Source organism: Perkinsus marinus, assembly GCF_000006405.1.
Source record: "Perkinsus marinus ATCC 50983 genomic scaffold scf_1104296927884, whole genome shotgun sequence".
Taxonomy (NCBI): Eukaryota; Perkinsozoa; order Perkinsida; family Perkinsidae; genus Perkinsus; species Perkinsus marinus.
This window is the reverse complement of record NW_003217015.1, coordinates 860,293-887,576: the sequence shown is the minus strand read 5'-3', so window position 1 is coordinate 887,576 and position 27,284 is coordinate 860,293. Positions and strand designations below refer to the sequence as shown.

At 48.5% G+C, this 27,284-nt stretch overlaps 9 protein-coding genes across 9 annotated transcripts in view; 3 read left to right on the top strand and 6 right to left on the bottom strand.

Annotated features, from left to right (window-relative positions):
• The first annotated feature begins 1,642 nt into the window (after positions 1–1,642).
• On the top strand, positions 1,643–2,022 carry Pmar_PMAR010309 (conserved hypothetical protein). Its single transcript, XM_002788720.1, has one exon. The coding sequence runs from the start codon at positions 1,672–1,674 to the stop codon at positions 1,912–1,914; it is 243 nt and encodes an 80-aa protein (XP_002788766.1). The 5' UTR covers positions 1,643–1,671; the 3' UTR covers positions 1,915–2,022.
• Positions 2,023–2,568: 546 nt separating this feature from the next.
• On the bottom strand, positions 2,569–4,212 carry Pmar_PMAR010308 (5-aminolevulinate synthase, putative). Its single transcript, XM_002788719.1, has one exon. It carries the CDS (start codon positions 4,200–4,202, stop codon positions 2,685–2,687), a length of 1,518 nt encoding a protein of 505 aa, XP_002788765.1. The 5' UTR covers positions 4,203–4,212; the 3' UTR covers positions 2,569–2,684.
• A 4,450-nt stretch (positions 4,213–8,662) lies between these two features.
• On the bottom strand, positions 8,663–9,021 carry Pmar_PMAR010307 (hypothetical protein; the record flags this gene model as incomplete). Its single annotated transcript, XM_002788718.1, has 2 exons — positions 8,663–8,877; positions 8,943–9,021. Coding segments are annotated over 2 exons (294 nt in total), but the record flags the coding sequence as incomplete, so codon positions are not given.
• A 464-nt stretch (positions 9,022–9,485) lies between these two features.
• On the bottom strand, positions 9,486–12,537 carry Pmar_PMAR010306 (hypothetical protein; the record flags this gene model as incomplete). Its single annotated transcript, XM_002788717.1, has 7 exons — positions 9,486–9,742; positions 9,860–9,970; positions 10,027–10,095; positions 10,135–10,244; positions 10,441–10,840; positions 10,893–11,412; positions 11,458–12,537. The coding sequence occupies 7 exons, from the start codon at positions 12,535–12,537 to the stop codon at positions 9,486–9,488; spliced, it is 2,547 nt and encodes an 848-aa protein (XP_002788763.1).
• Positions 12,538–16,708: 4,171 nt separating this feature from the next.
• On the bottom strand, positions 16,709–17,740 carry Pmar_PMAR010305 (hypothetical protein; the record flags this gene model as incomplete). The annotated part of the gene is made up of 1 exon (XM_002788716.1): positions 16,709–17,740. The coding sequence occupies one exon, from the start codon at positions 17,738–17,740 to the stop codon at positions 16,709–16,711; it is 1,032 nt and encodes a 343-aa protein (XP_002788762.1).
• Positions 17,741–20,652: 2,912 nt separating this feature from the next.
• On the bottom strand, positions 20,653–20,928 carry Pmar_PMAR010304 (hypothetical protein; the record flags this gene model as incomplete). The annotated part of the gene is made up of 1 exon (XM_002788715.1): positions 20,653–20,928. One exon carries the CDS (start codon positions 20,926–20,928, stop codon positions 20,653–20,655), a length of 276 nt encoding a protein of 91 aa, XP_002788761.1.
• Positions 20,929–21,848: 920 nt separating this feature from the next.
• Positions 21,849–22,217, bottom strand: Pmar_PMAR010303 (hypothetical protein; the record flags this gene model as incomplete). Its single annotated transcript, XM_002788714.1, has 1 exon — positions 21,849–22,217. A coding segment is annotated over one exon (369 nt), but the record flags the coding sequence as incomplete, so codon positions are not given.
• A 2,883-nt stretch (positions 22,218–25,100) lies between these two features.
• Pmar_PMAR010302 (lysosomal alpha-mannosidase, putative) lies at positions 25,101–26,006 on the top strand (the record flags this gene model as incomplete). Its single annotated transcript, XM_002788713.1, has 6 exons — positions 25,101–25,286; positions 25,338–25,404; positions 25,469–25,572; positions 25,614–25,773; positions 25,815–25,921; positions 25,965–26,006. The coding sequence occupies 6 exons, from the start codon at positions 25,101–25,103 to the stop codon at positions 26,004–26,006; spliced, it is 666 nt and encodes a 221-aa protein (XP_002788759.1).
• A 3-nt stretch (positions 26,007–26,009) lies between these two features.
• Pmar_PMAR010301 (lysosomal alpha-mannosidase, putative) overlaps positions 26,010–27,284 on the top strand; it is a gene marked incomplete at its 5' end in the record, with an annotated part of 3,387 nt that continues 2,112 nt past the window's right edge. The window contains 6 exons of the mRNA XM_002788712.1: positions 26,010–26,045; positions 26,093–26,169; positions 26,213–26,327; positions 26,377–26,454; positions 26,668–26,813; positions 26,859–27,023. Coding sequence (XP_002788758.1) covers positions 26,010–26,045; positions 26,093–26,169; positions 26,213–26,327; positions 26,377–26,454; positions 26,668–26,813; positions 26,859–27,023 — 617 coding nt within the window. The remainder of the gene's footprint in view (positions 26,046–26,092; positions 26,170–26,212; positions 26,328–26,376; positions 26,455–26,667; positions 26,814–26,858; positions 27,024–27,284) is intronic.

Genomic DNA, 27,284 nt, shown 5'->3' with positions numbered 1-27,284 from the left:
ATACAACAAGGAACCTAGCATAGCCATCTTCCGGGTCCTAACGAATACACAATATCGGTTCATCATGAACCCAACAATACCATACGACTTCACTCTTGTTTCGTCACACACATACGTTATTCTCCTTGGTCATATTTCAAGGCGGACCGGAGGCAACCATTGGAAGATAGGACGTCCCTCGCATCCTTGTAGATTCGCCCTCATTACTACTACTGACTCACCTTAACCCTCCACTGAATAGACCTACGCTTTCCTACTCCATTACTTGCCTTATCGGCGGCTGTCGCTACCATCCCTTTCCTATCCCAACAATATCACACAATGAGGAACTACTACAACTGCCACAATATCGCAATTCTCAACATTCTAGGAACTACCGCTATCTCTGCGGCTTCAGCTGCAGCAACCGCTCGATAAGGTAGTGCATATGATCCCCTGACGCAATGAGCCGTAATTTCATGGCGCGTGACCAAACCAATCGTCTCCGTTGGCACGCTCTGCATCAGAACCACTTGCAACAGCATCACTGGGCTTGTACTCAACCACGTTCTCCACGAGTTTCATCAACCTCGCCCGCCCGGCAGCTTTGATATATCACTCATCAGCTCGAAAACACGAGTAAGAATAAGTATCTCCTATTCTAGCCTACTTGTGTCCGCTCCCAAAGAAGAGCATAAGCTATTCGTAAGACACGCACCAGAGAGCAACGGGAATAAAAATATTTCTCATTCTTGAACGCTTTGAATTCGCATAGTATAACCCCACCATCACCAAAACTCAAGCCGTCTACTTTAACGCCCAGATGGCTGACGTACAGACTCTGTACTACAGAGAGAACTGACGCTAAGGACCCAAAGTCCGGTGAAATCTCAAAGAATTCTGCAATGAAAATCGACGCTATTTCCCTAACCTACGCCGTCCACATCTAACCATATATCGATTTCATTAATGCCCTTACGTGAGGGTCCCGATCTTCACAACGCTTTCGTAAAGGCTCTAGTGAGTATCCCCCGTACACTGGAAGATTAACACAGTGATCCTACTAGTGCCATTTATCGAGAATCAGGGTAGACGTTTTCAGAAGCCAACAAAAATTTCCCAAAATTTCCCGAAAATTTTTGCATATAATCACCGACACCATCGTTGGCTATGTGCATATTTTCTCCCACAGGTGAACTAATTTTTACTCTGCGATTGAATACAGTTCACCACGTCTGGAAATGACGCTCCCACTATCATAGCCGCTATAATGTGCAACACTCGACAGAGACCTAATTTGCCCTTTTATTACCTCATTTACGGCTTCCTTCTTCCCTTCCTTAATAGGGCTGTTGACTTGCTCCTTCAACTTGCGTATTTCCCCCGTTTCGATGATCTCTAGTATCTCAGATCTCTTACAATAAAACCAATAACAAGTTGATATGAGTAGGCAAACGATTTCGATCGATCACAATGGCGTGCGCGATTTTCCGAGAGTGAGATACGTTCATGTAGCACGTTCTCTCTTGAACGACCCAACATCGGCGCCTTGAGTTTGTGTGCGTAACGTACCAGATCCCGCCCGAGTCTACTAATCTTTCGGATGTCTAAGGACCTTCCTTACGCCCTAGAGTGGGGTCACGGTGCGTCTGTCAATGCGAGTAGATTCAGGTTTGTTGATCCCCGTTGTCGATGCCTGAGAAGACATATACTGCGGCTGAAGTGGCCACTCACAACAGCGAGAGTGATTGTTGGGTTATTATCGGTGATGAAGTTTACGACGTGACCGAGTTCTTGCCCGACCATCCTGGTGGAAAGAAGGCGATCCTGTTGTTCGCTGGCAAGGATGCGACCGAAGAGTTCGACATGCTACATGAGCGTAAGGTCATCAAAAAGTATGCCCCCAAGGCTCATCTAGGGAGGCTCGCCAAGTAAGGTGGCATCATGAGCTTATACCTAATGTTGTTGCCTGCGAGGTGACGAAAGATTTGTTGAAACAGAACTATAGTTGTTTTTTATATTACTAGTTGCATCAACATATTTAAGAACTCTCGTTGTTGTGTTCTAATTTTTGGTGTTGCGGTATGGGTAAAAACCATGTTGATCCAGGAGTATTGTTCAGAAAGGGGAATTAACATCTCTAACCACGTGACTTGAACGCTCCATAAGGTATCACCGAAGGGAACAATTCTATGTTGTGTCTGTATAATTACAAAGACTACTAGTGATTAACTTTTGTTCTACACTTGATTCTCGATGATTTTTACTTATCCTTCGAATGGAAAGTTAGTTCCCAATAAGTTTCATACCCATTGAAACCAGAGTGGAAACAACTTAGTCACATTGCTGTATTTAATTCTGTAAAGAACTGCTAGATTGATAGAGAAATATGCATTCTCCAAGCTCGATAGAAACCATCCTTTTGCACCTCTATGCAGCAAGATCACCGAATGCCCTCTGATAAAGTAATCAATCAAGGTTATCAAGCCGTATATTATGAGAGTTAGCCCAAATACATGTCCATCCGACAGTATGACAACGCAAGTCGATCTATTAGTGACTACAACTACGTGAGGCAGGCAAGCAATCACTGTCGTTAACCACCAAAATATAGCCTATGATGCCTCCACCACAACGAAATTGTATGATAGAAAATAATCGTCAGCGTTGAGCTATGAAATAAATCCTATTCCTCATCCAGAAAGCTAATGAACGACGTCCAATGTCTGCATCTTCCTAGAGATTCCGAGCTCGTCAAAGCAACGATCAAGAGCGTCCACAAACATATCCAAGTCTTCCTCACTGTGGAGAGGACCGGGTGTAATACGGATACGTTCAGTACCACGATCGACGGTAGGGTAGTTAATAGGTTGCAGATAGATACCATACTCAGCCAGTAGCTTATCAGTGAGCTCTTTCACTTTAACAGGGTCTCTAACCAGAACAGGGACTATGTGACTAGGGCTGTTCATAACAGGCAAGCTTCTCGCAGCCAGTTTAATCTTCAGTTGCTTGGCACGAAGCTGTTGCAGTTCCCTCTCGATCTTAGAGTGTCTTAAATGAGTCACAGCAGCGAGACCACCAGCAGCGATCACCGGCGGGACCGCAGTAGTGAAAATGAAACCGGCGGCGTACGAGCGTACACAGTCAACAAAGCTCGCCGAAGCCGCGATGTAGCCACCGAAAACACCGTAAGCCTTACCAAGCGTGCCCGAGATAATGTCAATTCTATCCAAAACACCGTCTCGCTCCGCTATACCAGCACCGTGTTCGCCGTACATGCCAACGGCGTGGACCTCATCACAGAACGTCATCGCACTGTACTTGTCGGCCAAGTCGCATATCTGTTCCATCGGAGCAATGCCTCCAGACATGGAATAGACCGATTCAAAGACAATCATCTTAGGGCGGTCGATAGGCGTAGCAGCAAGGATGGACTCCAGATGGGCGATATCGTTGTGACGGTAAATCTTCTTATCACACTTCGAGTGTCTGATACCTTGAATCATCGAAGCGTGATTACCAGCATCAGATATCATCAAACAATCGGGTATAATCTTCCCCACAGCCGATAGAGCCGCCTCATTAGCAACAAACCCGCTCGACATGACCAGAGCAGCTTCCTTCTGATGGTTCTCAGCGAGAGTCATCTCAAGATCAACATGAAACTTGGTGGTACCAGAAATGTTTCTGGTGCCACCAGCGCCGGTCCCACTCATCTCGATAGCCTCGTGAGAAGCCTCGATGACCTTGGGATGTTGACCCATGCCGAGGTAGTCGTTCGAACAGAATATTTTGATCGGCCTGCCTTCCTTGACATCGTGATTCAAACCATGGAAGGTAGCGTTGGGGAAGTTCCCACAATGCCTCTGCAAGTTAGCGAAGTAGCGATAACGACCCTCCTCCTGCAGCTTATCAATGTTGAACTTGAACTTGGCCTCATACATCTCGTCCTTACGAGTCACCAGAGCCTCCTCAAAGGCCAACTTATTCGTGTCGTCTTGGATGACAACTGGCTTCTGGACCGCACTCATCACTGGGCAGGCGTGTGCCATGGCCTCCAGAGTCGAGGCGTCCGGGCTACTCGAGACCTTGGCGAAGAACGGACACATGGTTTTGACCTCAGAGAGCTTGACATTGATAGGAGTGTTGGCAGCCTCGACAGCAGCCGCACGGCAAGCACTGCGAGTGGCAGCGTTAGCAGCTTTGCAGGGGATGCTCATCTTATTTAAGTAAAAACTGGATACATTACAAATCCACTCGAAGGCCGATGAACGACGATCTACACAGGATGAACCTCCGCCGAGGAGAGAACAGGGGGAGCACCAAAGTTGCTCTACTCGGTAATTACAGAATCACCCAAGCGACATTCCTCTCAAGCAGGTGAGGAAGAACCACCGCGCCTGCCAAGTTACGGTATCTTTAGTAAACCGTTATAGATGACGCGAGATGCGCGTTGTAGAAGAACTACAAGGCGGCGCAAGATTCGAAGATTTCCCGGACGAGTGTCGCTGTCGCACGCGTGAACAGTCACCTATGGGACTTCTGTTGCTTCGGATGTCCCGACGCAAAGGTCATCCTCAAACTAACGGGGTGTTCAGAGAATTCCGCCGGAATCCATTCCAGAAAGTATTCTTAGAATTGATTCTTAGAATCGATTCCTGGATCGTGTTCAGAGGATTCCATTCCCAAATATTCCGGAATGTATTCTGGAATCGATTCCGGAACGCGTTCAACGAATCGCGCTCTCAGAATGAGTTCTCAGAATCTATTCTGGAATGGAAACCTTAATTTTTCGTAACTTGCAACTCTTCGCTCCGCCCACAAAGCACTCTGAACTTCCACGTATTTCTGAAGTACTTCCGCTGCTTGAATTATGAGTTCAAGCAAACGACCGATATGGACCACAGAGGAAGTCCAGTTACTGGGATCTGTTATCGTGGATGGCGATGCTAAATTGAGGGAAGTTATCATGAGTAAGGATACACATGGCGACTTCCGCAAGAAAAAGAAGTGTGCGTGGGAAGAGATAACAAAAGAGTTCAATCTTAGAGCTTCTACATTAGACGTGGATTACAGTGGATGTGTTCGTACCGCCGAACAAGTTGAGCTGCGTTGGTCTAAGGGTAAATCTCAAGCTAAGAACCAAAATGCAATTGCTAGAGGCAGTCTCTGCTACTGGAGGTGGCAAAGCGGTCGATAGACAGAACTTAGCTATCTGGTTGGACTTCGTCAGGCAAGCTGAGCAAGATAGATGAAGGGATTAAGATTAAGTTGATTAGCATGCATTTTAAATAGCGTATTCGTTTTTCTAGTGCCATCGAGGCTTGAGTACAAGTTTGTTCGAGGAAAATCACGGGAACTTGTACAAAACGAGTTCCACGACTTGTGCAAATCCCTTGATTTGTTGTCGAACGTGGTAGCTTCCCGCGCGCCACAAAATTCTCGGAAAGGAGTTTTCGCATGGGTGCGGATTATGCCGTCACTAAATCAGATCTCCACAGGTCTATGGGATTAAGGAGCAGCAGACCACAGCGTCAAGCCAGAACATGTTTTTGAACTACATGTTGACTCGAAACTATCCCCTGGGAGGGTGGGAGGGGAACCCACTTTGACCCATTTGAAACATCTCAACCCACAAGGTTAGATGGTTAGGTCAGCACGATACTGTGCAACGCCGCCGATCGCCAAACTTTTGATGCAATCAATGCTACGCTCCGCTAGGCTTCGCTCCGCTCAGGCGTCTATCGATCCTGGCCACAAATTTAGCGCGCCCGGCCAATCCCATTTTTTGGGCCACTAATTTCGCGTTTCTAGCCAATTCCGCAATTTCGAGTTGTGGACTCGTAGTGCTCGAGTTACTGCGTTTGGACTTCTATTCGAGCTCGGCAGTGGTGTTCGTGACTTACCCTAGGCTATGAGTTAGACGGAATGTGACTCCATCTCTACTTTCCCCATACCCCTCTATCATCAGAAACCCAGAAACTCCTATTCGAGCTAGAAGTGTCAGAACCCTCCCCGTGCCCCGGCTACAGGGTTCGTAGTGCTCGAGTTACCACTGTGTTGCCAGTTCGGCTAGAGGTGTCAGAACTCTCCCTGTGCCCCGGCTACAGGGTTCGTAGTGCTCGAGTTACTGCGTTTGGACTTCTATTCGAGCTCGGCAGGGGTGTTCGTGACTTACCCTAGGCCATGAGTTAGACGGAATGTGACTCCATCTCTACTTTCGCCATACCCCTCTATCATCAGAAACCCAGAAACTCCTATTCGAGCTCGACAGTAGTGTTCGTGACTTACCCTAAGCTATGAGTTAGACGGAATGTGACTCCATCTCTACTTTCCCCATACCCCTCTATCATCAGAAACCACTGTGTTGCCAGTTCGGCTAGAAGTGTCAGAACCCTCCCCGTGCCCCGGCTACAGGGTTCGTAGTGCTCGAGTTACTGCGTTTGGACTTCTATTCGAGCTCGGCAGTGGTGTTCGTGACTTACCCTAGGCCATGAGTTAGACGGAATGTGACTCCATCTCTACTTTCGCCATACCCCTCTATCATCAGAGACCCAGAAACTCCTATTCGAGCTCGACAGTAGTGTTCGTGACTTACCCTAAGCTATGAGTTAGACGGAATGTGACTCCATCTCTACTTTCCCCATACCCCTCTATCATCAGAAACCACTGTGTTGCCAGTTCGGCTAGAAGTGTCAGAACCCTCCCTGTGCCCCGGCTACAGGGTTCGTAGTGCTCGAGTTACTACGTTTGGACTTCTATTCGAGCTCGGCAGTGGTGTTCGTGACTTACCCTAGGCTATGAGTTAGACGGAATGTGACTCCATCTCTACTTTCCCCATACCCCTCTATCATCAGAAACCCAGAAACTCCTATTCGAGCTCGACAGTAGTGTTCGTGACTTACCCTAAGCTATGAGTTAGACGGAATGTGACTCCATCTCTACTTTCCCCATACCCCTCTATCATCAGAAACCCAGAAACTCCTATTCGAGCTAGAAGTGTCAGAACCCTCCCCGTGCCCCGGCTACAGGGTTCGTAGTGCTCGAGTTACTGCGTTTGGACTTCTAATAGAAGTCCAAACTAATAGAAGTCTTCTATTCGAGCTCGGCAGTGGTGTTCGTGACTTACCCTAGGCCATGAGTTAGACGGAATGTGACTCCATCTCTACTTTCGCCATACCCCTCTATCATCAGAAACCCAGAAACTCCTATTCGAGCTCGACAGTAGTGTTCGTGACTTACCCTAAGCTATGAGTTAGACGGAATGTGACTCCATCTCTACTTTCCCCATACCCCTCTATCATCAGAAACCACTGTGTTGCCAGTTCGGCTAGAAGTGTCAGAACCCTCCCTGTGCCCCGGCTACAGGGTTCGTAGTGCTCGAGTTACTGCGTTTGGACTTCTATTCGAGCTCGGCAGTGGTGTTCGTGACTTACCCTAGGCTATGAGTTAGACGGAATGTGACTCCATCTCTACTTTCCCCATACCCCTCTATCATCAGAAACCACTGTGTTGCCAGTTCCGCTAGAGGTGTCAGAAATCTCCCTGTGCCCCGGCTACAGGGTTCGTAGTGCTCGAGTTACTGCGTTTGGACTTCTATTCGAGCTCGGCAGGGGTGTTCGTGACTTACCCTAGGCCATGAGTTAGACGGAATGTGACTCCATCTCTACTTTCGCCATACCCCTCTATCATCAGAAACCCAGAAACTCCTATTCGAGCTCGACAGTAGTGTTCGTGACTTACCCTAAGCTATGAGTTAGACGGAATGTGACTCCATCTCTACTTTCCCCATACCCCTCTATCATCAGAAACCACTGTGTTGCCAGTTCGGCTAGAAGTGTCAGAACCCTCCCTGTGCCCCGGCTACAGGGTTCGTAGTGCTCGAGTTACTGCGTTTGGACTTCTATTCGAGCTCGGCAGTGGTGTTCGTGACTTACCCTAGGCTATGAGTTAGACGGAATGTGACTCCATCTCTACTTTCCCCATACCCCTCTATCATCAGAAACCCAGAAACTCCTATTCGAGCTCGACAGTAGTGTTCGTGACTTACCCTAAGCTATGAGTTAGACGGAATGTGACTCCATCTCTACTTTCCCCATACCCCTCTATCATCAGAAACCCAGAAACTCCTATTCGAGCTAGAAGTGTCAGAACCCTCCCCGTGCCCCGGCTACAGGGTTCGTAGTGCTCGAGTTACTGCGTTTGGACTTCTAATAGAAGTCCAAACTAATAGAAGTCTTCTATTCGAGCTCGGCAGTGGTGTTCGTGACTTACCCTAGGCTATGATTTAGACGGAATGTGACTCCATCTCTACTTTCCCCGTACCCCTGTCTGTCCAACGCAACTCGTTAGAAGCTTGGAGTTCAGATCATGCAAAATCTGCGAGAATTTAATTCACAGCCTTCTAGTGTGCACTCGTGATATCTCAGTTCACTAACCGTGTGCTACGATCCGCGGCCTGCTTGCCATACTCACTGGCCCACTGACGGTCGGCATACTCTCCCATTTTTCCTGAACCACTTCTCGTACTCGGGAGCCATCACCTTCGCAACTCGCTCGACGATAGAGAGTCCAGAGGCTCGCACGGCAAGTCCGTAAGGAGGAGATCTCTGCAGACGTCCGCTGGAGAGACTGAAAGACACTCAAGCCGCCCTTGATTGACGCAACTATAAAAAACTACCTTGCACAGTGGGGATCACTCCACAGTGTTGCCGCTGTCCGCTGCTGTGGCCACCAAGGATCTCGTCGCAGTTTACAGTGGTAATCGCGCTGAAGATGGAGCATGAAGCTTCGGCTATGCCACTATGCCGTTGGCAATATCCCAGTCTATTCCTAGCCGCAGACTGGCAAGCAGGGTGACGACACCGTCGCCCTCCGCCGTGTGCGATGCAGTACCTGATCACAGAGAGGCTTGCGTGGAATAGTAATCATCAGGTTCTTCCCATCCGAAGCCACTTCACCTGGCTGTGCCATCGGAAGATCCCCTACGAGCGAGTTTGGTACAGTCCAACACCACGCAGATTGAATGCCCGCGAGCTCCTGACGAAACGGTACCAATAATCACGAATCGCAAAGGCGTCACTTGATTTTTCCTTAGATTCCTCACTTCTGACCGGACGACCTGGCATCAGAGGTCAAAAAAGGCTGGTCTTATCGAATCCACGACGCAGGAAAACCGAGTGAAGCCATTGAGCACTCAAACACAGTGAGCTAAATGTTCGAACTAACATGCATAAAGACAGCTCTGATGGAAAATCTTCATTCTTCACTCTGCTTCTTGCCACGTAGATGCATCAAGCGATAATTTATCCTCTCACGGCGACGCAGTATCATACCATGCTGGTGGTTCCGAGTTGGTCTGGTCTCGACTTGCAAAGAGATAGTAGACTGGTCGGGAGACCAAAGAGTAGAGTCGGGTATAAATACTTGCAATGGTCCTTCAATCGGAGACATGTCGAGGTACGTGGCTCCATGGGAATCCCCAGTAGGGTGGGGGGACATATCTACACAGCAGCTTTTTTCATTTCATCGCCTCCATCACATATACCATCTTCCCCATCAAATGATGCTTCATCGAACTCATCGCCCTCGTATTCTTTGCCATCTGACTCGCCTTCGTATTCTTCCCGATCAGACGCATCGGAGTCGGAATCTTCGCCAACAGATTCCTCGGAGGTTCCGTCGGGATTGGTTGTGTTCTCCAAGCAACCTCCCTCGAAAATCCTGCCGATTTCGCTACCATCCTGGAGAGGAGTTGGATCTGGAGAGAAGACGGTGCGTTCCATCACCCTTCTAATAGAATGACTGGAACTACGTGGTAGTCCCAATCAGTCCATGAAGTAGCTAGTGGCTACTACCCACTAGTAGTTACCACTACCTTGCTCATCACGGCTGGAGGCCTCAGAGTTGCTGTTCATGTCATCATCACCGTCTTCAACCTCGGCTTCAACCTCCTCGATCAAGCTCTTGTAGTGCTCTCTCATCGCATCTGAAACCAATATTCTATGCAATACAGAGTATATCTGAGTCAGTCAGACTGTTCACCCGATTCGTCGCCACTCGACTGAGCATCCAGGTCCTCGTCTGTGACATCCCGGAGGATACTCGACTGATCTGCAGACCTCGCTGTCACTGGAACTACCAGCCTAGCACCCGCAGGCAGGTGAGGCGGCTGACTATTCTCTCCTCGAAACTCTTCTGCAAGCTTGCGTTGGCGTTTCTTGTAAGAGGGGCAGACCTGTAGCGCTCTCGAGCGAGGATACCTGGCAGATAAAAATGGTCTGTAGAGAATTATTCGAGAGTGTTTACCTCACGCAGCCACGAGCTGGAGCTCCCGGAGCTTTCAAGTCTCTATATCCGGGAGCATCGGATGCCAATTTATGCTCCAAAATTTGGCATCCCAGGGAATGACGACAATGCCGATATCGAACTGAATCGCTGCAGCTACAGCGGAAATACTTGTCGTGGCCTTCATCCCCAGAGAAACGCTTCACCACTCTGATCTGCCGCATTGATCTGCTGTAGTCGGAGTAGTCCTCCCATGCCGACTCATGCTCGCTCAAGTACTTATCGCGGAAGCCGGAGACAACACTGTCAAGTTCCTCGGGGTCGGCTCCGTCATGAAGTCGTAAGCACGCTTCGCTCGGAACGTAGTAAGCATCATCCTCGAAGGAAATATATATGTGGTCCCTACATCGCCCTTCGCTCCATCGCATAGCCTGCACCATTTGTTGCTTGGTCGGTGCCAAGGGGTCGTTAAGATCGGCAGCTTCATGAGTACATCCGAACGAATAATCGCTACATGTTGCGCAGAGTTCAGAGATTAACGCACATAGAGCCATGTTCTCTCGGATGAGACCTGAGATGAACACACAATCTTGGCGCCCATCGGATACCGCGACAATACTCACCGGACTTTAACGCCGAGTTGGCTGCCTCCACACAATTGGAGTTTCGCGGCACCACTCTATCCGCCCACGGCTCGTGAGAAGTTTGGCACCAACCAATCTTGTGCTCCAACCATTGAGCGGAGAAATAATCCCACAACGGCTTACAGACACGCGACCACTCCTTTTCCATAAGGTTCGCACACACGACGATGTGCTGAGGAGACGGGGCCACTTGCAGTGTGGTCACAGCTTCTTTGAATCGGAGACGCAGCTTCTGATAAGTTTGACCGGAGCCAATCGCATCCAAGGAAAGTGAGAGAGAACGTCGGTGTTCTTCTCTGGAGCTTTCATCAGTCGCAGGAGCCGTGCAGCCTTTAACAACCGTCTCTTTCAGCATCGGCATCCCCTTCTGTAGAACATTTCTCCACATGTGCACATGGCAGAAGAGCCTGGTTGAAGCTCCATCGAAATCATTATCGGGACTCCACTCCAGTCGACCATTGACTCTGACAAGACCGTGGGGGCGTGCTCTCCCGTGGACCTGAAAAGAAGCGAATGACTGAAATCCTCATTTCCTCAAGCCCACCTCTTCGAACGCACCCCCTAGCTGGGGGGCTGCGTCTCCCACGAAGATCGTGGGAGAAAAGCTCAGCCGCAGGTTGTTCATCATAGTCTTCAGACTATTCATTGCCGCCGTCACGCTCTTCTGACTCTCATGGAGAGAGAACCCCGCGAGCAGGAGTCGAAATCGCGGGGGATTCCCGGGGAAGATTCCTCCTATCAGCAATACCCCCAAGGGGGAATATGATAATTTGTGGGTGAAATCCGCCGACAGGACTGGGCACGAATGCCCCGCCTTCAACAAGCCTCTGGTCGTAAAAAAGCCGAAGAACTCGCCATCCTGATCGTCTACATAATGGAGGCAGAAGCTCTCATCATCATCACAAGGCACAACTTGTCGTTCACGGCAAAACGCCGCTATCTCTGTGAGAGACCCTCCTGGCATCGGTCTACCTTCGTTATGCTTGAAAGCTCGCTGCCTGAGGTAATAGATCTTCATCATGACATTTTGTCGTGTCAGCCCCGCAGGTAGGTAGCCTCGTTCCCGGAGATAACGGAAAGTGCTCTTCGGCTGGCAACCGGCCATTGCCAACTTTTTCACTTCTTCACAGGCTACTTCCGACAACTTGGGCTTGGAAACCACGCCGGACTTGGCGTGAATGGGATGTTTGCGCTGCCGCCATATCCGCGAACCATCTGACCCAGTCGTTATCAGCATTGTGAAGCTGCATCGTTTCCATCCAGCGGATCGAGCGCGAGGGCATCGGTAGCGACGCGTACCGTAGATGATGCGTTTTCTTTGGTAGCTATTGTTGAGAACCATCTTCAATCCCGGCTCGAGTCCGGCGTATTTGGCTAGATGCGCCTCCGCATCGACGATAGAACTGAAAACTTGGCTGGTAGCGAGCTCGTAGTTGGCGCCTGGACCGCGATGGTTCCGAGTCGCCTGGGCTTCGGGACAGCCAGACGGGCCAGCCTGGCCTTCCTCCGTACGGGACACGCCGTTTTCACAGACTCTCTTCATTGCCTCTTGAACAGCTTCGTTTACAGCTTTCTCCATAATAGCGGGGTTGTTCTGTAGTACCAAGCCGATAGCCTGGGCCATACTCGAGCTCGAAGGATCCATTCAGATCGAACAAGATAAAAATTCGCTGGCAGGACCCGACTACTATAGTTGACAAGTGTTGGGAGGTTCTATTTCATTACATCTGCAGTTTCTGACCATAGTCACGCTACAAGAAGAGACCCGGTTGTGAGTTCGCGACAAGAGCATTTCTGAATTAGACATTCCAAGCACTGAACCGGAGTGATTTCGACCATCGATGATTAGTGGCCGATGCAATAATTCTGTGGCCAGTATCATAAATTTGTGGCTGAACTACGGAATTTTGTGGCGCGCGCGCACAACCGCCCTCCGCTCATCCTAACATCACGTGCATTGATGAGCCACAAAAGTTTCGCCTGGCTCGTTGCTGTGACTACCGAAGTCTATGGGATTAAGGAGCAGCAGACCACAGCGTCAAGCCAGAACATGTTTTTGAACTACATGTTGACTCGAAACTATCCCACTGCTTGTACCCCCATCCCAATGTGAAAACTTCAAAACTCATATTCATTTTGTGTGTATAATGGATTGAGCTCAGGTCATGCGTAATGTTCGCTAGCAGATACATCCGATAATGCATGGTCTATGACTTTTTCGACAGCGATAGCATTCACCTCGGGCATACTGAGATAAGCTTTGAAAGCGTTTGAACGCCAGCCGCCCATCCGCAATATTGTGGCTGCAGGGGTTCCCGCAGCAAGTAAATCCCTACAATGACCACGTCGATAGCAATGAGAAGCATAGCGACTGTGTTCAGGGACATGTAAAGCGGCCAGAGCTTGCTTAGTGTACGCATTGAATGAAGAATAAGAAAGAGAGGCGAATAGAGGCACAGATATACTACACGTTCTCGAGTGATGTATAAGAGACGACAAAATTGCATGTAAGCATAAAAGTGGAGATGATTGACAAGTACAAAATCGATGGATTCGAGCACCACGCTGAGAATTTTTTCGTGAGAGAAGATGAATGGTGACAGCATTGTCGGATGTGAAATGTACGTCAGAAGACCTCAGAGTGAGAAGTTCGTCACGAACGCGGAACATTCCGATATAGGCAGCAACAGCGGCTGCCGCGAACAAGTATAGTTTACGATTCTTGGCCCATTCGACAATTTTCAGCAAAAGAGGACGACGAATAGCCAAAGATTCAGGGCGATGTGTAGACCTCTTAAGACCGGAGATGGCAGTTTTTATACGAGCTGAATCAAAGGGTGCGGTGTCCAAGTCCAAAATAATGCAGAACTTCTTAATGTGAGTCAGGTAGTTGGCCGCGGTGAAGCCGTTGTTGAATGTAGCAAGCCAACGCATTAGCATCGACGCTGAGGGAGGTAAAAATTCGAAGGAGGTACCCGACAACTCGGACCATAAACGGCAAAATGCAAAGTAGTGACGTAGACCGGCGTTGTAGCTTGCTAACGTAGATGGAAGAACAGAGCGCAAAGGTAGTTCGAAAGCTGCTCTTTCGATGAGAGAGGTAATATTGATGTTCTGATCTCCCATGTATTTAAGGAACAATAGTTGTTTAGTCGGCGGGAAGGCTGCAATAATATCGTGTATTCTCTTATTGTTCAAAGTGTAAGGACGTGTAGACGCAATTATAGCGGAAGGATCTACAAGTATGCGGCGTGGTACCGATGTGGATGTATATGAAGTCTGTAATCGAGCACTTCGCAGTCGTTGCAGCTTTAATCTCGCAGCAGCAACATGCATTGGAAAAAGAATCTCGTCAGACATTGAGAGAAATGAAGAATTTTTGCTGACAAAGGAACAAAGAGTGAGTGCAAAACGCAAAGCAAGAAACATACTTACACGAGTCATGAATATTGTAACATCACGTCGTGAGGGCATGCTGACAATTTCCATAATGTAGCAATGATGGATGCGGACTTACCAACCTATACCGATCCCAAGAAAGGAAGTCGTGATAAAGTCTACGCGAAGGAGCATCAGCCAAGTTGAATTGACTTCGTACACCACCAATCCACATCGAAATGCCGAACTTTGCAGCTAAGAGCCAGAATGCAAGGACCAGGCGATTGAGCGAAGGCGATTTGGACGAACCTTTCAAGATCATGTGTTCCACAGATGTAGCGTCGATGAAGATCATTACACGATGATAACGGAGCATGGGACCGAATGTCGAGATTGCACAGAGGGCTGCACAGCATTCTTGGAAGACTATATTAGGTGGATCAGAGCAAGAGATTGCCGAGAGAGACAAAGGTAATGGTTCTGAGAAATAGACATGTTTGTAGTGGGGGCGAATGAGACATGCTCCAAGACGGCAATCACCATCAGCATCAGAGTATATGATAGCCGAAGGAAGGCTATGTAATGAGGATAACGTCAAGCATCGACCATCAGAGAAATTGCGTAGAAGAAAAAGTAATGATCGGAGACAATCGATGGCAGTGTGACTGAGGGAAGACGAACCAGACTTACGTCCAAAATAGATATGATCGTAAAGCACCCGAATGAAGGGTCTACCAGCACGGGAAGCAAAGGTAGAAGTAGCAAAAGTTAACTTACCGCATAACTTCAAGGCTTGACCGAAAGGTAGAACTCCCGATGAGAGAATAGTGACAAGAGAAGCACAAATACGGTCTAATTTTTCGCGCGGAATAGAAAGAGAAACAGCTCGCTTGTAGACAGATATTTTTATGCCTAAAAGGACCATGGCGTGAGAAGGTGAAGAACATTTCGAATTTTTCACTTTCCAGCCTAGAATAGAGTTCAGAAAGAGGAAGGAAGAGTAGGCAGAGTCGACAGTCGTTACATCTTCGCCTCCAGAAAAATCATCGATATAGCTAACGACGATAGTGGAAAAATATGCCCTGGAGAGGAAGACCAACGCTTGTGAGACTCGTAGATAGTTCCAGACACTTGATCTGGCTCCAAAGGCCTGAGCGAAGTGTCTAAACAAATATAAATGAGCCGTAGACGGATTACGAATAGCGACAAGAGTAGAGAAAGTGTGTGGAGGAAACGACGCGACTTGTCGATAAGCACTCTGGTGATCAGCACTCCATATGCGGAGATCAAGATCATCAGGCCAGGAATCAGACAGAGTGTTGTACATCTGTGTAATCAAGTCAATGGTGGGTAAAGTCATACGACGATCGAAGTATTGGCAGTCGTTCAGACCCGAGGCAGTATAATCGTCACATGGCCTCGTTTTGGAGACCTGGCGTACGGGAAATCTTCGTGAAATCAAATAGCCAGTCGCATAACTGTCGCCGTCGATGGGGTCAGCCATGGTGTGATTATCGACCTCATCAATAGCCGCCTGCCACAAAATGGCATCATCAGTACTCGGAGACTCGCGTTGCAAACGTTGGTATGTTAGGTCGTCCTTGAGAAAGCCCGTACGTAAAACAGTGTTGGGGTCAGTATACGTCCATTTCTGGGAGACACCCTCAGCGAAAATGTTACCTGGGGTGTGGAAATTGCCATGGACTGCCAAACCGTAAACCAACTCCAGTGCGAGTGACGAGTCACAATAGTTGGCACGACGTAACAGGACGGCCATGAGTGGAAGATGTAAGTGAGAACAGAAACCGAGGATTTGTGGATGCATTTCGGCTAACCACAGTTGTCGAGTAGGTTCGAGAGCACGAGCAAGGCGGCGGATTTGTTTGCACTGAGAGCGGCGGAGACGTGGGACGCGATGTCGATTAGCGCAGACAAAGGAAATGGCGTGCTTGAGAGGAGCTGGTAGAGGATCGGTAAGATCGAGAGGATGACACAGAGCTTGAGCAGCGCGCAGGTGCTCGTGCGGTGAAGTAAGATTCGAGCAATCAACAGAAATGGAAGTACGTTGTCTGAGAATCTGGGCGTCAGAAGAGGCGTAGTAGTGGATGTCATCATGGGATGTAGTTATCAGAGGATCGCACGCAGGCAAATGATTGTCTGACGGGAGGGGCAATAGCTTGATGGAGCCATCAGGCAGAGTGACAGGATGCAAGATATACTTCTCATGTCGGCGACTCAACCGACGACGCAGCTTACGTCGGTGTTTGTTTATCGAGGAGGAAGAGACAGACATGAAGGAGGTGGGTAATAGCTAGGATAACTTGCACCCTTACTTAGCTACGAAAGAGACACAAGAGCCAATGATGAACATCGATGCAAAACATCAGCATATCATGCATCCATAGGGATAGGCGAGCTCATGCAGGAGTAGGTTTGTTACGTTTAGCAGCACGAGAGGAAGGGGAAGCTGCGGAAGTCCCCTGAGAATCACCCCAAGTAAATGTACGAGTTTGTACGGGTTGCTTGGCAGGAAGAGAGTCGGCGCGACGTCTCTGAGGAGTGTTAGCAGAGCGAGCATAATGAGGTGTGGACTTGTTAACAGCAATCCCCCAGGTATTAGAAGAGGAGGAGCTAATGAAGTCACAGATGTCATCGACAGAGACGGAATTACCGAGCTTGGTATGGACGTCCTTGAGTAGAAAGGTATGGTAGAGCTCACAACACTGTGTGTTAACCACCTTCCCTTGGATGGTATCTCCCATGCTCGAAATGGTGTTATCACAGTGGGAGAGCAAAAAGCCCAGCCCAATGTTACCCGTTAGATGGGTGGTGCAAGCCCAAACAAGAAGGCAGTGGATGAGGGTGGAGAGCTTGAGTGAATTATCAGCATAAGTAGAGCCCTTGTCGAGAGAGCAGTAAGAGCGTAGTGGTTTGGAGAATAGCACACGGAGGCGATCCACATCCTGGAAAGACATGATGTCGAGGAGGATATCGGGGGGGCAGTGAAGAGAGTAGGTCAATCCACGTAAAGAGTCACGATCACCGAGGAGCTCAGCCAACGTTGGCGCCTGAAGCTTGATACGACCGGACGATGGAGTTAGAGTGAGCAAGTGAGAGAGACTGTCAAGCCAAGGAGTGTCTTGTTCGGGGAGAGGAGTGGTGGCAGGGGGAGCAGCACCCGAAGAAGTATGCAAGGCAGATGCGATGCGGATAAGCTTACGAACGACCAATTTCAAAGCGGGGGCACAGTCGTCAGAGGAAATCCCGAACAGACTCTCGTAAGAAGGACCACCGAGAAGGTGGATATCTTCCAAGGTGTGAACGGTCGCGGCGAAGGAGTTGCGGAGGACGAGTTCGGTCAACTCGGAATCAGTACTCAGAAGGTGCAGGGCATCGGTAACCGAGGACTGCGGGTGGAGCTGAGCCGAAAGGTCAGATATGGTTGTCATAAAACGGGATAGAGCTGAGTGAGGGAGATCCCGTAGGCAAGAGATCGCGACCGTTCGAGCGGAAAAAGGGGCAGAACCCAAGAAACAACCACCTTGTAACAAGTGGAGAAGAATATGAGGCACGTGGCGATAGAGCCAAGGCCGGGAACCCACTTTGACCCATTTGAAACATCTCAACCCACAAGGTTAGATGGTTAGGTCAGCACGATACTGTGCAACGCCGCCGATCGCCAAACTTTTGATGCAATCAATGCTACGCTCCGCTAGGCTTCGCTCCGCTCATCCTAACATCACGTGCATTGATGAGCCACACCCGTGATCCGTCGTGCACTTGCACGAACAGCGCATTTCTCAGTGTAGCTTTGTCAATCTCTGGGTAAGGCTATTTTGTTGGTAATTTTCACTTTGCGTTCATTAACTCAATGCTATCCTGGCAAGAAACTGGGTTTAACTACGAAACAAGTTATGCGTAATTTCCTATGAGCACGATAGATGAGAAATTGTAGGCCCTAAAGCCATTATTTATTACCATGACCTCGAGATTAATAGATTGTCATGAGTCGATGAGAATAAGAATAAGAGAATATGAGAAAAACTATGAGATTTGACTATAATAAGTACTCAGAAATGAAGAAAGCGAGTCTGCGCTGCGGCATCTAATGTGAAACTCCTTGCCAGGGCTGGTTGAGCTTTTGCAGGGCGCCCGGGCTTCCTCGGATTCTTCTGTAAAGGCATAGAGAATTTGTCTTCTTGGTTCAGATATCCACGTCTGACGGCCACTGCAATACAATGTTGGCATGTCTTCTGCTTCAGGAATGGCCGGCAGCTGCAGTGAAAGTGGCGCCAGTTCGTCGACCCTGCAGGGATCGTGACCATATATATCTTGCTCATCAGAGCCACCATGGAAGCGAATGTCGAATGAACATATGACCCGCAAAGTGTTGCAAGATACTTCTGGATGTTCGCTAGAGATAGGTAGGACTTGGCTGCTCCCCGGGATCGCATGAAGACATATGTTCCCTCCGACCCAGGTAGCTGCATTATATGCATAGCCTCAGTCGACGCCCAACATGCTGCGGCGGCGAACAAAGATTTCGAGGCGTGAACATTCTCCGGAGACTCATAGATCCTCTCATTATGCCCTCCTGTATCGTCCAGTGCCTGGCTGTAGCCTGGAAGCACTTTGTTATTCACCACTGCCACGAATGTGCCGAGTGGGAGTTTCTCGCGGAGTGTTTTGATTTTGAGCTGGTTGTTCATAGATTCGAGCCCGTTATTAGTAGAGGGAAGGCGAGGAGCTGCCCCCTCCCACCAAGTGTTATATGGTGGGTTCTCGACCCAGCTTTCCCGTATATACTCAACTACTTGTGGGAACCCCCTGCTATATTGTGCTGCAAAAAGCTCGAACATCCCCACGAATGCCTGTTCAGTTATAGCAAGCTGAATGTAGGATAGATCGCGTAAGATATTGCAAGCTGCATCATCATCAACCTGTCCTCCCTTCAGGTACTTCTCGACATTCTGCTTCATGTGGAACCAACACATGACCCGAGCAGCAGCAGGGAATACTTCGGCTGCTCCCCTCGTTATAGAAGGAGCCCCGTCGCCCATCACAAAACGAGGTGAGTGGAGAGGAATTCCCAGCTTCGTGGCTCCGATATTGAGTGATCGGAATAATTCTCCATAATCACCACTGCGTTCGTTCCCACATAGAGCTAATGCCACAGGAAAAATGTGGTTCCTATAATCGGCCATAGCCAGGGTTAGTATTGGAAACCCATGGAAGTTGAGCTTATATGTAGCATCGGTACACAACATAACGGCTCGGCGTGAAGCCTCGATACATCGGCGCGTGCTGAATACAATCTGGAATGCGCCATCTCGGAATTGAGAGTGAACCTAAGTTGCACTACTTGGATTATAGGAAGTCCAATGTTGAAAGTTCCCGAAATTTAATTGAAGGATTTTCCAAGTCGAAAGTCTTGCTAAATGCCGCTTCTCCCTTTCGTATTATTACATACGTATTTCATTCAAAATTCTGCTTAATCGGTCAATCTGATGCGTTGCGAGTCGTCAAGAAATTATGGAAGGTTTACCATTCATCACGATTACCGTTTCGACGTATATTGTGTGAAACTCGAAATATCCGTGGTGCTGAACATTTTGGTACCCCAAAATAAAAATGAATAAATATCTGTCAGATAATTTCAATATTCATCGCGTTGAATATTTCAACAACTGTTACAGGAGTACCTCCTTAGACATTGTTAAAACATGCAATTCCTCGTAACACTTCCGTCCACCTACCACAAAAGCTTTGTCGCGTTCGTGATGGCTGGGCACAGCAGAATTCGACTGGGCCATGGCTATAAGATCATTCATGGTAGTCTGCATTGATCCCCCGTTCGTGGCTTTCTTCACCCTCCCAAGATAGTTCTTCACCTAGGATAAAGGATGGATATTGGAAATCGCTGAGTAAGTCTTACTTGTTGCTTGTTTTCGGGCTTCTCGTCGGCTGTTATCTTTCCTTTTGAGATCCGCCTCTGCAGTTTATCCCATATTGTTGGAAGATCAACCACAGCCTCCCGTACCTTTCGTTCAATAAACTCTTTCACTGTATCACTAAGTCCATTCCGCGGAGTTTGCCGATGGACATGCGTGCCATTATTGGAGTATAGGACGACTTTAGTAGATCTCATATCATAGTGAAGGTATATCTGCTCTCCTACTGGAGGATGTCCAGCCTCGATGGATAAACGAGAATCTTCGCTGTGTGAAGCTGGTTTGCCACAAGCAGTGCAGTAAAAATGTTGCTTATATCCATAGGTTTTGCTATAATTAACCCTGAGAATCAACGAATAGTACTACCTCCATGTTAAGAGCGACTAGCAGAGATACCTAGAAGAGATCGCCTACCTCATGATCCCGTAGGTGTTATTCTCTATCCACATTTCAGCTGAGTCTTCGTCATCGGATGTCATCCGTTTATGCCAGGTAATCGCACCACCTCGGCCCTTTTTCGGATCATCCTCTTCACCATCGGTAGAGGAGCCATCCTCACCCTCCAGCTCTTCTGTGATGCTAGTTGGATCCACTGTCGTATGGATAACGTCATGATCACAGTCCTGACCCGTGATTCGGCCCTGACTAAGCATCATGGCGATGTCTTGAAGCACCTGATCGTTCATAATAATGAGCAGACTTGACTTGCCATTTCCTAGATGGCCTAGCTGCTATACTTCCTGTTGGTCACTTCCGGTCTCACAGGATGGCGGGATCTTGCTCAGAGAAAGGGTATGGGGAGAGCCTGATCGCTATAGATCATCTTAGGTTGAGATTCTCAGCTAAGCACAGTTCTATCGCGGAGCATCGGCTGCAGTAAACTTATTACGTTTACTAAATTGAACGGTGATTTTGCTTACGGTGAGAATGTTCAATATCCGATGTTTTCCTCTGCGACGGATTTGACTGTCTCTCAGGCCCAAGATATGAAGTGGAGCCCGGATCTAGAAAAATGTCGAGATCCTTCTCTGATAGCTGGTGGAGGAACCTAAGGTGGAATTAGTGCGCTCGGATGCATTGCAGCAGTATAACATTACTCGATAGTATCTCTCTGATTATGATCTCCATCATCAATAGTGATCTTGCTAAATGGCCAAGTTGGCCGTTCCATAAGATTTCCGTTGACGATGTTGTCCTGCGACACCCCCAATGCGGTTGTACTGCAGAGATTTACCGGATGACTAGGGATAGATGAAGGCCAGCCGTGTGTTGTCGGGTGAGTTGTCTGAGTGAATCTCTCATTATGATGGTGGGGTCGTACCGCAGGAGTTACGAGCTTTGGACCGGAATCTTTGAGTGGTGCATCAAGGCGTCCAGATTCAGTGTTCCTTCCTAGTGATGACTGAGAGCTTGGAAATCTTAGTCCCTGTACTCCTGTAGATCCGCCGGATGGACAAAGGGCGTGAACAAGGCGTTGGTGAGGAGCAGGCTCTTCTAGTGCGCACTTCTTCGTGGGCGGCGACGAAACAATCCTGGTACCATCACTCCCGTATCCCGAGTCGTCGGAGAACTTGTCGTCGATAGGATCTTCTGCAAGGCAGCCGACATGTTCTGGTAGATCCTCTCTCCGCCGCTTTTCGCTCCCTTCACGAGCGGTACCATTCCAAGAAGTGTCAGCACATCCAGGAGCGACATTGAGATGGTTGAGACCCACACCAGTTAGAACACCGTAAGGCGACGAGGATAATAGTTCATGGTCATGATCCTTTGGTTGGTGAATCTGTTGTGCCGCCTTTACTTTTCGAGACTGGACTCGGGTGCCCCGGCCCTTGGATCTTGCCTTCTCCTTTGGTATTGACGTCCAATTGCCACTCGCTTTAGCTCTGGGCTTGACCTTAGCCTTGGGCTGCGCCTTGGGCTGGATGTAGCGGCTCGGCGGCTTTAGTGGGGTTCCAGTTGACGAGCGAGTTTGCATTGTCTTTTGTAGAGCTAACGAGGAACTGAATCAGGTCAATTGATCAACTACTCTGCCGAGCTGGCAGCACGTCACAGCCTGACTTCCAAGCGGCGCGGTGTGATCGGAACGTTGAGTCACTTTAAAGTCTATTGATGGGTGGTGCAAGAAGCACTATTGCTGAAAGATCCATTATTGCGTTGATAGTAGAGTATGGCACGGTCGATGATCCGAGAAACCCTGAGTAGGACGCTGGACTGAGCGTAGACAGCCTGGAGGGACGGACCATGAGCGTCACAGTGAATTGTACTCCCGAGATGTTCCATGAACTCCTCGAATGATTATGCGGGGAACACCAATGTATTAAGATCTCGTCGCCCTTCACTTGATGTGTTGGTCTCACGCGCTCGATTGAGCTCAACTGTTGAACTTCTATCGTAGTTGAAGTACTAAGATAGCACCCCAAAACTGGGTCAAAATTCTGTACTCGAGAAGAAAGTGATTATGGATTCGTTATGCTCATCCTTTGCATTCGTACTTTTTTTATAGTCTATTCGCTTTGCATATCATAATAGAAGAACATTTGGTATTGTAGATGTTTATGTAATGCAGACTGAGAATTCAGTGGTAACTCCATTGTTGAAGATTCTCTGTTCCGCTCTGGGATTTGACTGCAAACACAACCCTTCCAGATTGATAAAGTAAAGTATTTTAGGAAGAATTCACAAAATCGCTCCATAATTCAAACTTTGAATTTCAAAGTGCGCACTTCTTGCAAACTGCAGGAAAAGGGGCATAAGCTGATTTAGTTCGTGGCGAATCCAATATAGTTCCAGAAAAATATTGTTCCTTTTCGCATTCTGAAATTTCGCTTTCTGGGACGTGTTTCAGAATGCATTCTCAAGTTTTCTGAACACGTTCGGAATCTATTCTGGAACGCTTTCCAGAATGTGTTTGGGGGGCTGTTCTCTGAACGCGATTTTGGTGTTTTGCATTCTGGAATGTGTTCTGAGTTTCGGAATGGGTTCTCTGAACACCCCGTAAACCTCTGAGAGCCCCAACATTTTTTGTGAATCAAGTAGAAAATCAGTACAACTATTTCAGCTTGTGATGACTGTGTTCGAGTCTCCCGAGGCGCCAGAGCCGCGCGGATGCTCATCCTTGTCTACGCACGCTGATCCTCCTCGAGATCTTCTTTACTCCAATTGCAGGGACTACTATGCTTAGGGTTGTTGGAGCCTCCATCGAACACCACCTCTGTGATGGCTCAGGGATCAGGCTTATCACCGCCTGCTGCCACGGCCTGTTGACAATTCATAGTTCTATATTGCTCAATCTTCCGGGTACTCGGTGGACATGAGTAGCCTACCTAGAATAGGCCGTGAAATACGTAGTGCTGTGGATTCTATAAAGTTGCTTACTAATGAAAACGAGTGACGAATTGAAGTTGTTGATATGGTAGACGATCAATATTGCAGCACTTTCAACGTCTCACGTGCGGTGCCTCCTTACGGTAACATCCTTCAGCTTCTTGCCCTCGATGTCGGCCTCCCAAGCCGACTCCCATGTGAGCTGTGTTGCAGTGGACAACTCAGGAGGAGTCGCTACCAGGAATTACGGGCCCAATTGAAGTGCTCAAGCCTCCCGGGTTCCGAGTCCGCGTCACAAGAACAGGTTTCCACATCCATGCTCTATTGAAGTGATGCTACTCGGAAGGGTCGACTTTCTGAGTGCATTTTTTAAGACGTTGCCCCAAGCGAGCTTAGTCGAATTGAAGTTCCATGAAGAATGAACCCCAGGTCGTAGAAAAATTCGGGAAGAGCTGGGAAAAAGTTTGGGTAAAAAGCTTACACTAATGTTCTCAGCGACTCAAGTCATCATCATAGGATTGAAAACAGCACTAACAATAAGGGATAAGGTGAGTTAACCATGAGTTACATTCCCTAAGGAGAGTATTTGTTGTCCGTGAGTATTGCCATGCTGATAAGTGATCGTTTCAGTGCAATTTTTCCGTTGTTTATCGAGTTACGAATCGCATGGATAAAATGGGTGCCACTTCGGAGTCGTGCGACTGGTCGAAAAATGACCATCCTCGGGGGCATGGGGGTCGCGCAGATAGATATCCACTGCGTCATGGATGCATTTTCGTCTCCAACTCTGGAAAGAACTACTTTCTTCCCAGTTCAACACACAACACACGTGAACCCCTAGTATAAAACCAAGTTGTGCTCGCCGGAAACACAATGTCATCCCCTGTGCGTTGCTATTCCATCCTCTGTACCTAAATGGTAATCCTCAGTATACCCACGTGTAGCGCTTAGTTTCAGATGAAGAAACTCGTGAACTATCTTCGTGGCCTTCATCTCAGGAAGGAACCCGTATCACCTCTATGGCGTTCGAGGATATTTTGCGAAGGAAGTTCCTTGAAGTACGCCGCGCACAATGATCACAACGTTGTGCGTCGGCTCAAAACGTGACCATCAGAGAAGCTTGTAGTATAACAGCTACGAGGAAACTCTTATATCGAACTGTACGATTCGTACATATTAGTTAAAGAGCAAACGAGTGAGAAAATCGCGAGGAAGATAGTAGTTTGTTATCTAATGCATTTGATGAATCGTTAGATGGAGTAAAACATCAGCACAAAGAGCTTTGCGCGGGTACAGAGAAGATGAGAGGATGTCTCACACGCAGGACACTGACTCAGTGTCACTGAGGACACTGAGGTTACGGTTCGCTGTTTTGTTATAGAAAGATGTGGAAATCGATGCATGGTTGCTGTCTATATGGACTTTGGCCGTCCATTCTTGCACAGCACTCGCCCATCACGACTACTCTCATTTCCTCTGTGGAGTTTAGACGTTGGTCACGTTTCCTTTGTTGTTGAGTAACCCCTCTCAACATATGGCGATCGTACTTCACTTCATCCTACTTGTGACAGCGATAGCCACAGCCGTGGATGGTACCATCAGAGAGGCTAAGACCACGATGTTGAGGGTGGACGGTAACCTCGTGGAGATACCACTCTCGCCCGGAGGGCCCTACAACACCAGTGGTGGTCCGATCATTGATGATCCCCGCGTTATCAATGTAGCCACTGATTGTGATAGAGCATTCGGTGATCCCTAGTGCGGCGCCCAGGTACACTTGGTTCCCCACACCCATAACGACCCTGGATGGTTGAAAACTGTGGACCAGTACTTCACTGGTAGATACTCCAGGAGGATTCTTCCTAGACGCAATAACTGGTGGGGGAATTTCCGCCGTCTTAGGCACCTCAAACTCCATCCAGAACGCTAACGTCGGGCTCATACTAGATTCGGTTATCGCCGAACTACAACTGGACGAGAACAGAAAATTCATCTACGTCGAGATAGTGAGAATGTATTACATTCGAAGCTGTCACCACCTCACCAGGCGTTCTTCACCCGATGGTGGAGACGACAGTCCCGAGTCACTAAGAGAATCGTGAGGCAGTTGGTGGCTGAAGGTCGACTCGAGTTCATCAATGCTGGTTGGGTGATGAACGATGAGGCTGGAACTCTGTACACTGATATCATCGACCAACACACTGCAGGTAGCGAAGCTAGCCTCATGCTTGCTGAGTGTTGCTTTCAGGCGCATTGAAAATCGCTACGGAGTTCTCCACGGACGCCTCCCCTCGAGTGGGATGGCAAATAGATCCCTTTGGTCACTCCAGTTTCCAGAATAAAGCCTTTAGGGAGGTACCGGTGCAGTAGTAGTAGTAGTAGCGAATACTGTTTCTAGATGTGCTTCGATGGTTGGCTTGTTGGCCGAGCTGATGCTTAAGACATGGCAATAAGAGAGGCTACTGGAGCTCTCGAGATGGTGATCCCATACCCATTCATACCCATGGATGGTATAGAACTCTACAGGTGTATCGCACGAGAAAGGAGAATGGTTCACACACCGTTGACAACTTCGATGGGATTTTCATGGGGCTCATGCACATGTGAGAGTAGCAGGCTTTACCATCTCCGGTGACTAGTCTCAAGGTACTCTCCTCCTACAGGATTCCACTTCGATCTGCTCGCTTCTGATCCACCCGTACAAGATGACCCCATGGTTGAGGACGTCAACGTCATGCACAGGTTGGACTCCTTGCGCCATGTGAGCCCTCATCTGTCAGGAAGGCTCGGTATCAGACTGTCTCTCTTAGATATGTCTGAAGCAGGCTAAATCTTACAACCCAGAGAATGGAGAGCGTGGGAAAAGCCAGAATATCATCTTAACGATGGTGAGGGCAACGGAGACGGTCGCACTTTCAACGAGATTCGAGTCCGGGTTCCGAGTGGAACCTCGCATGTACAGCGACTTCCTCTTTACACTGCCCCCCGGGATCAGGACTCTTTCCCGCAGAGTCATGTTCGTTATCTTGTCTGATATGTTTACCTTAGAGGTTTTACCTCTGAAACTATCCTCATTGTGTAGTGCATGAACCCTCCGTCAGGGTATGGATTTCAACTACCAACAGGCGAAGACTTGGTTTCAAAACATGGACAAGCTCATTCACTATTCGAAGTTAGTAGCCGACCAGCAGTTGAGCGATCCGAGAAATAGCAGTCACATTCTCAACGTTTTCTACAGTAATCCGAAGTAGGGCGCCATTCCTCTTACCTCAGCTGAAGCCATCCCTCACAGGATCTACATCAAGTCCCGCCATGCGCAATATGATGGTGGTGTCGGCCTCCCCATTAAAAACAGCGATGAGGACTTTTTCCCTTACGGAGATGGGGAAGTGGAAGTTGTGGACGTGGCCAAGCGCACCGTTGACGCCGTCGACGGCGGTCACGCTTATTGGACCGGGTACGGTTGAGTGGCGCTCACTGGTATCACAATAGGGTCAGGTACTTTACATCTCGGCCCAACTTTAAGGGTATGGTCCGAGGCGCGGGTAGGACTTATACTGCCGCAAGGCAGTTGGTGGCCACAGCCGTCCACAGGGCTCACAGGATCAACTACAGAGTCTGGGTGAGTTGAAGGAGAGTGAGGGAGCTGCTCCACCACTGTGTGTAGAGAGGATGACCGACGCTGTTGGTATAGCTCAGCATCATGATGCTATTACTG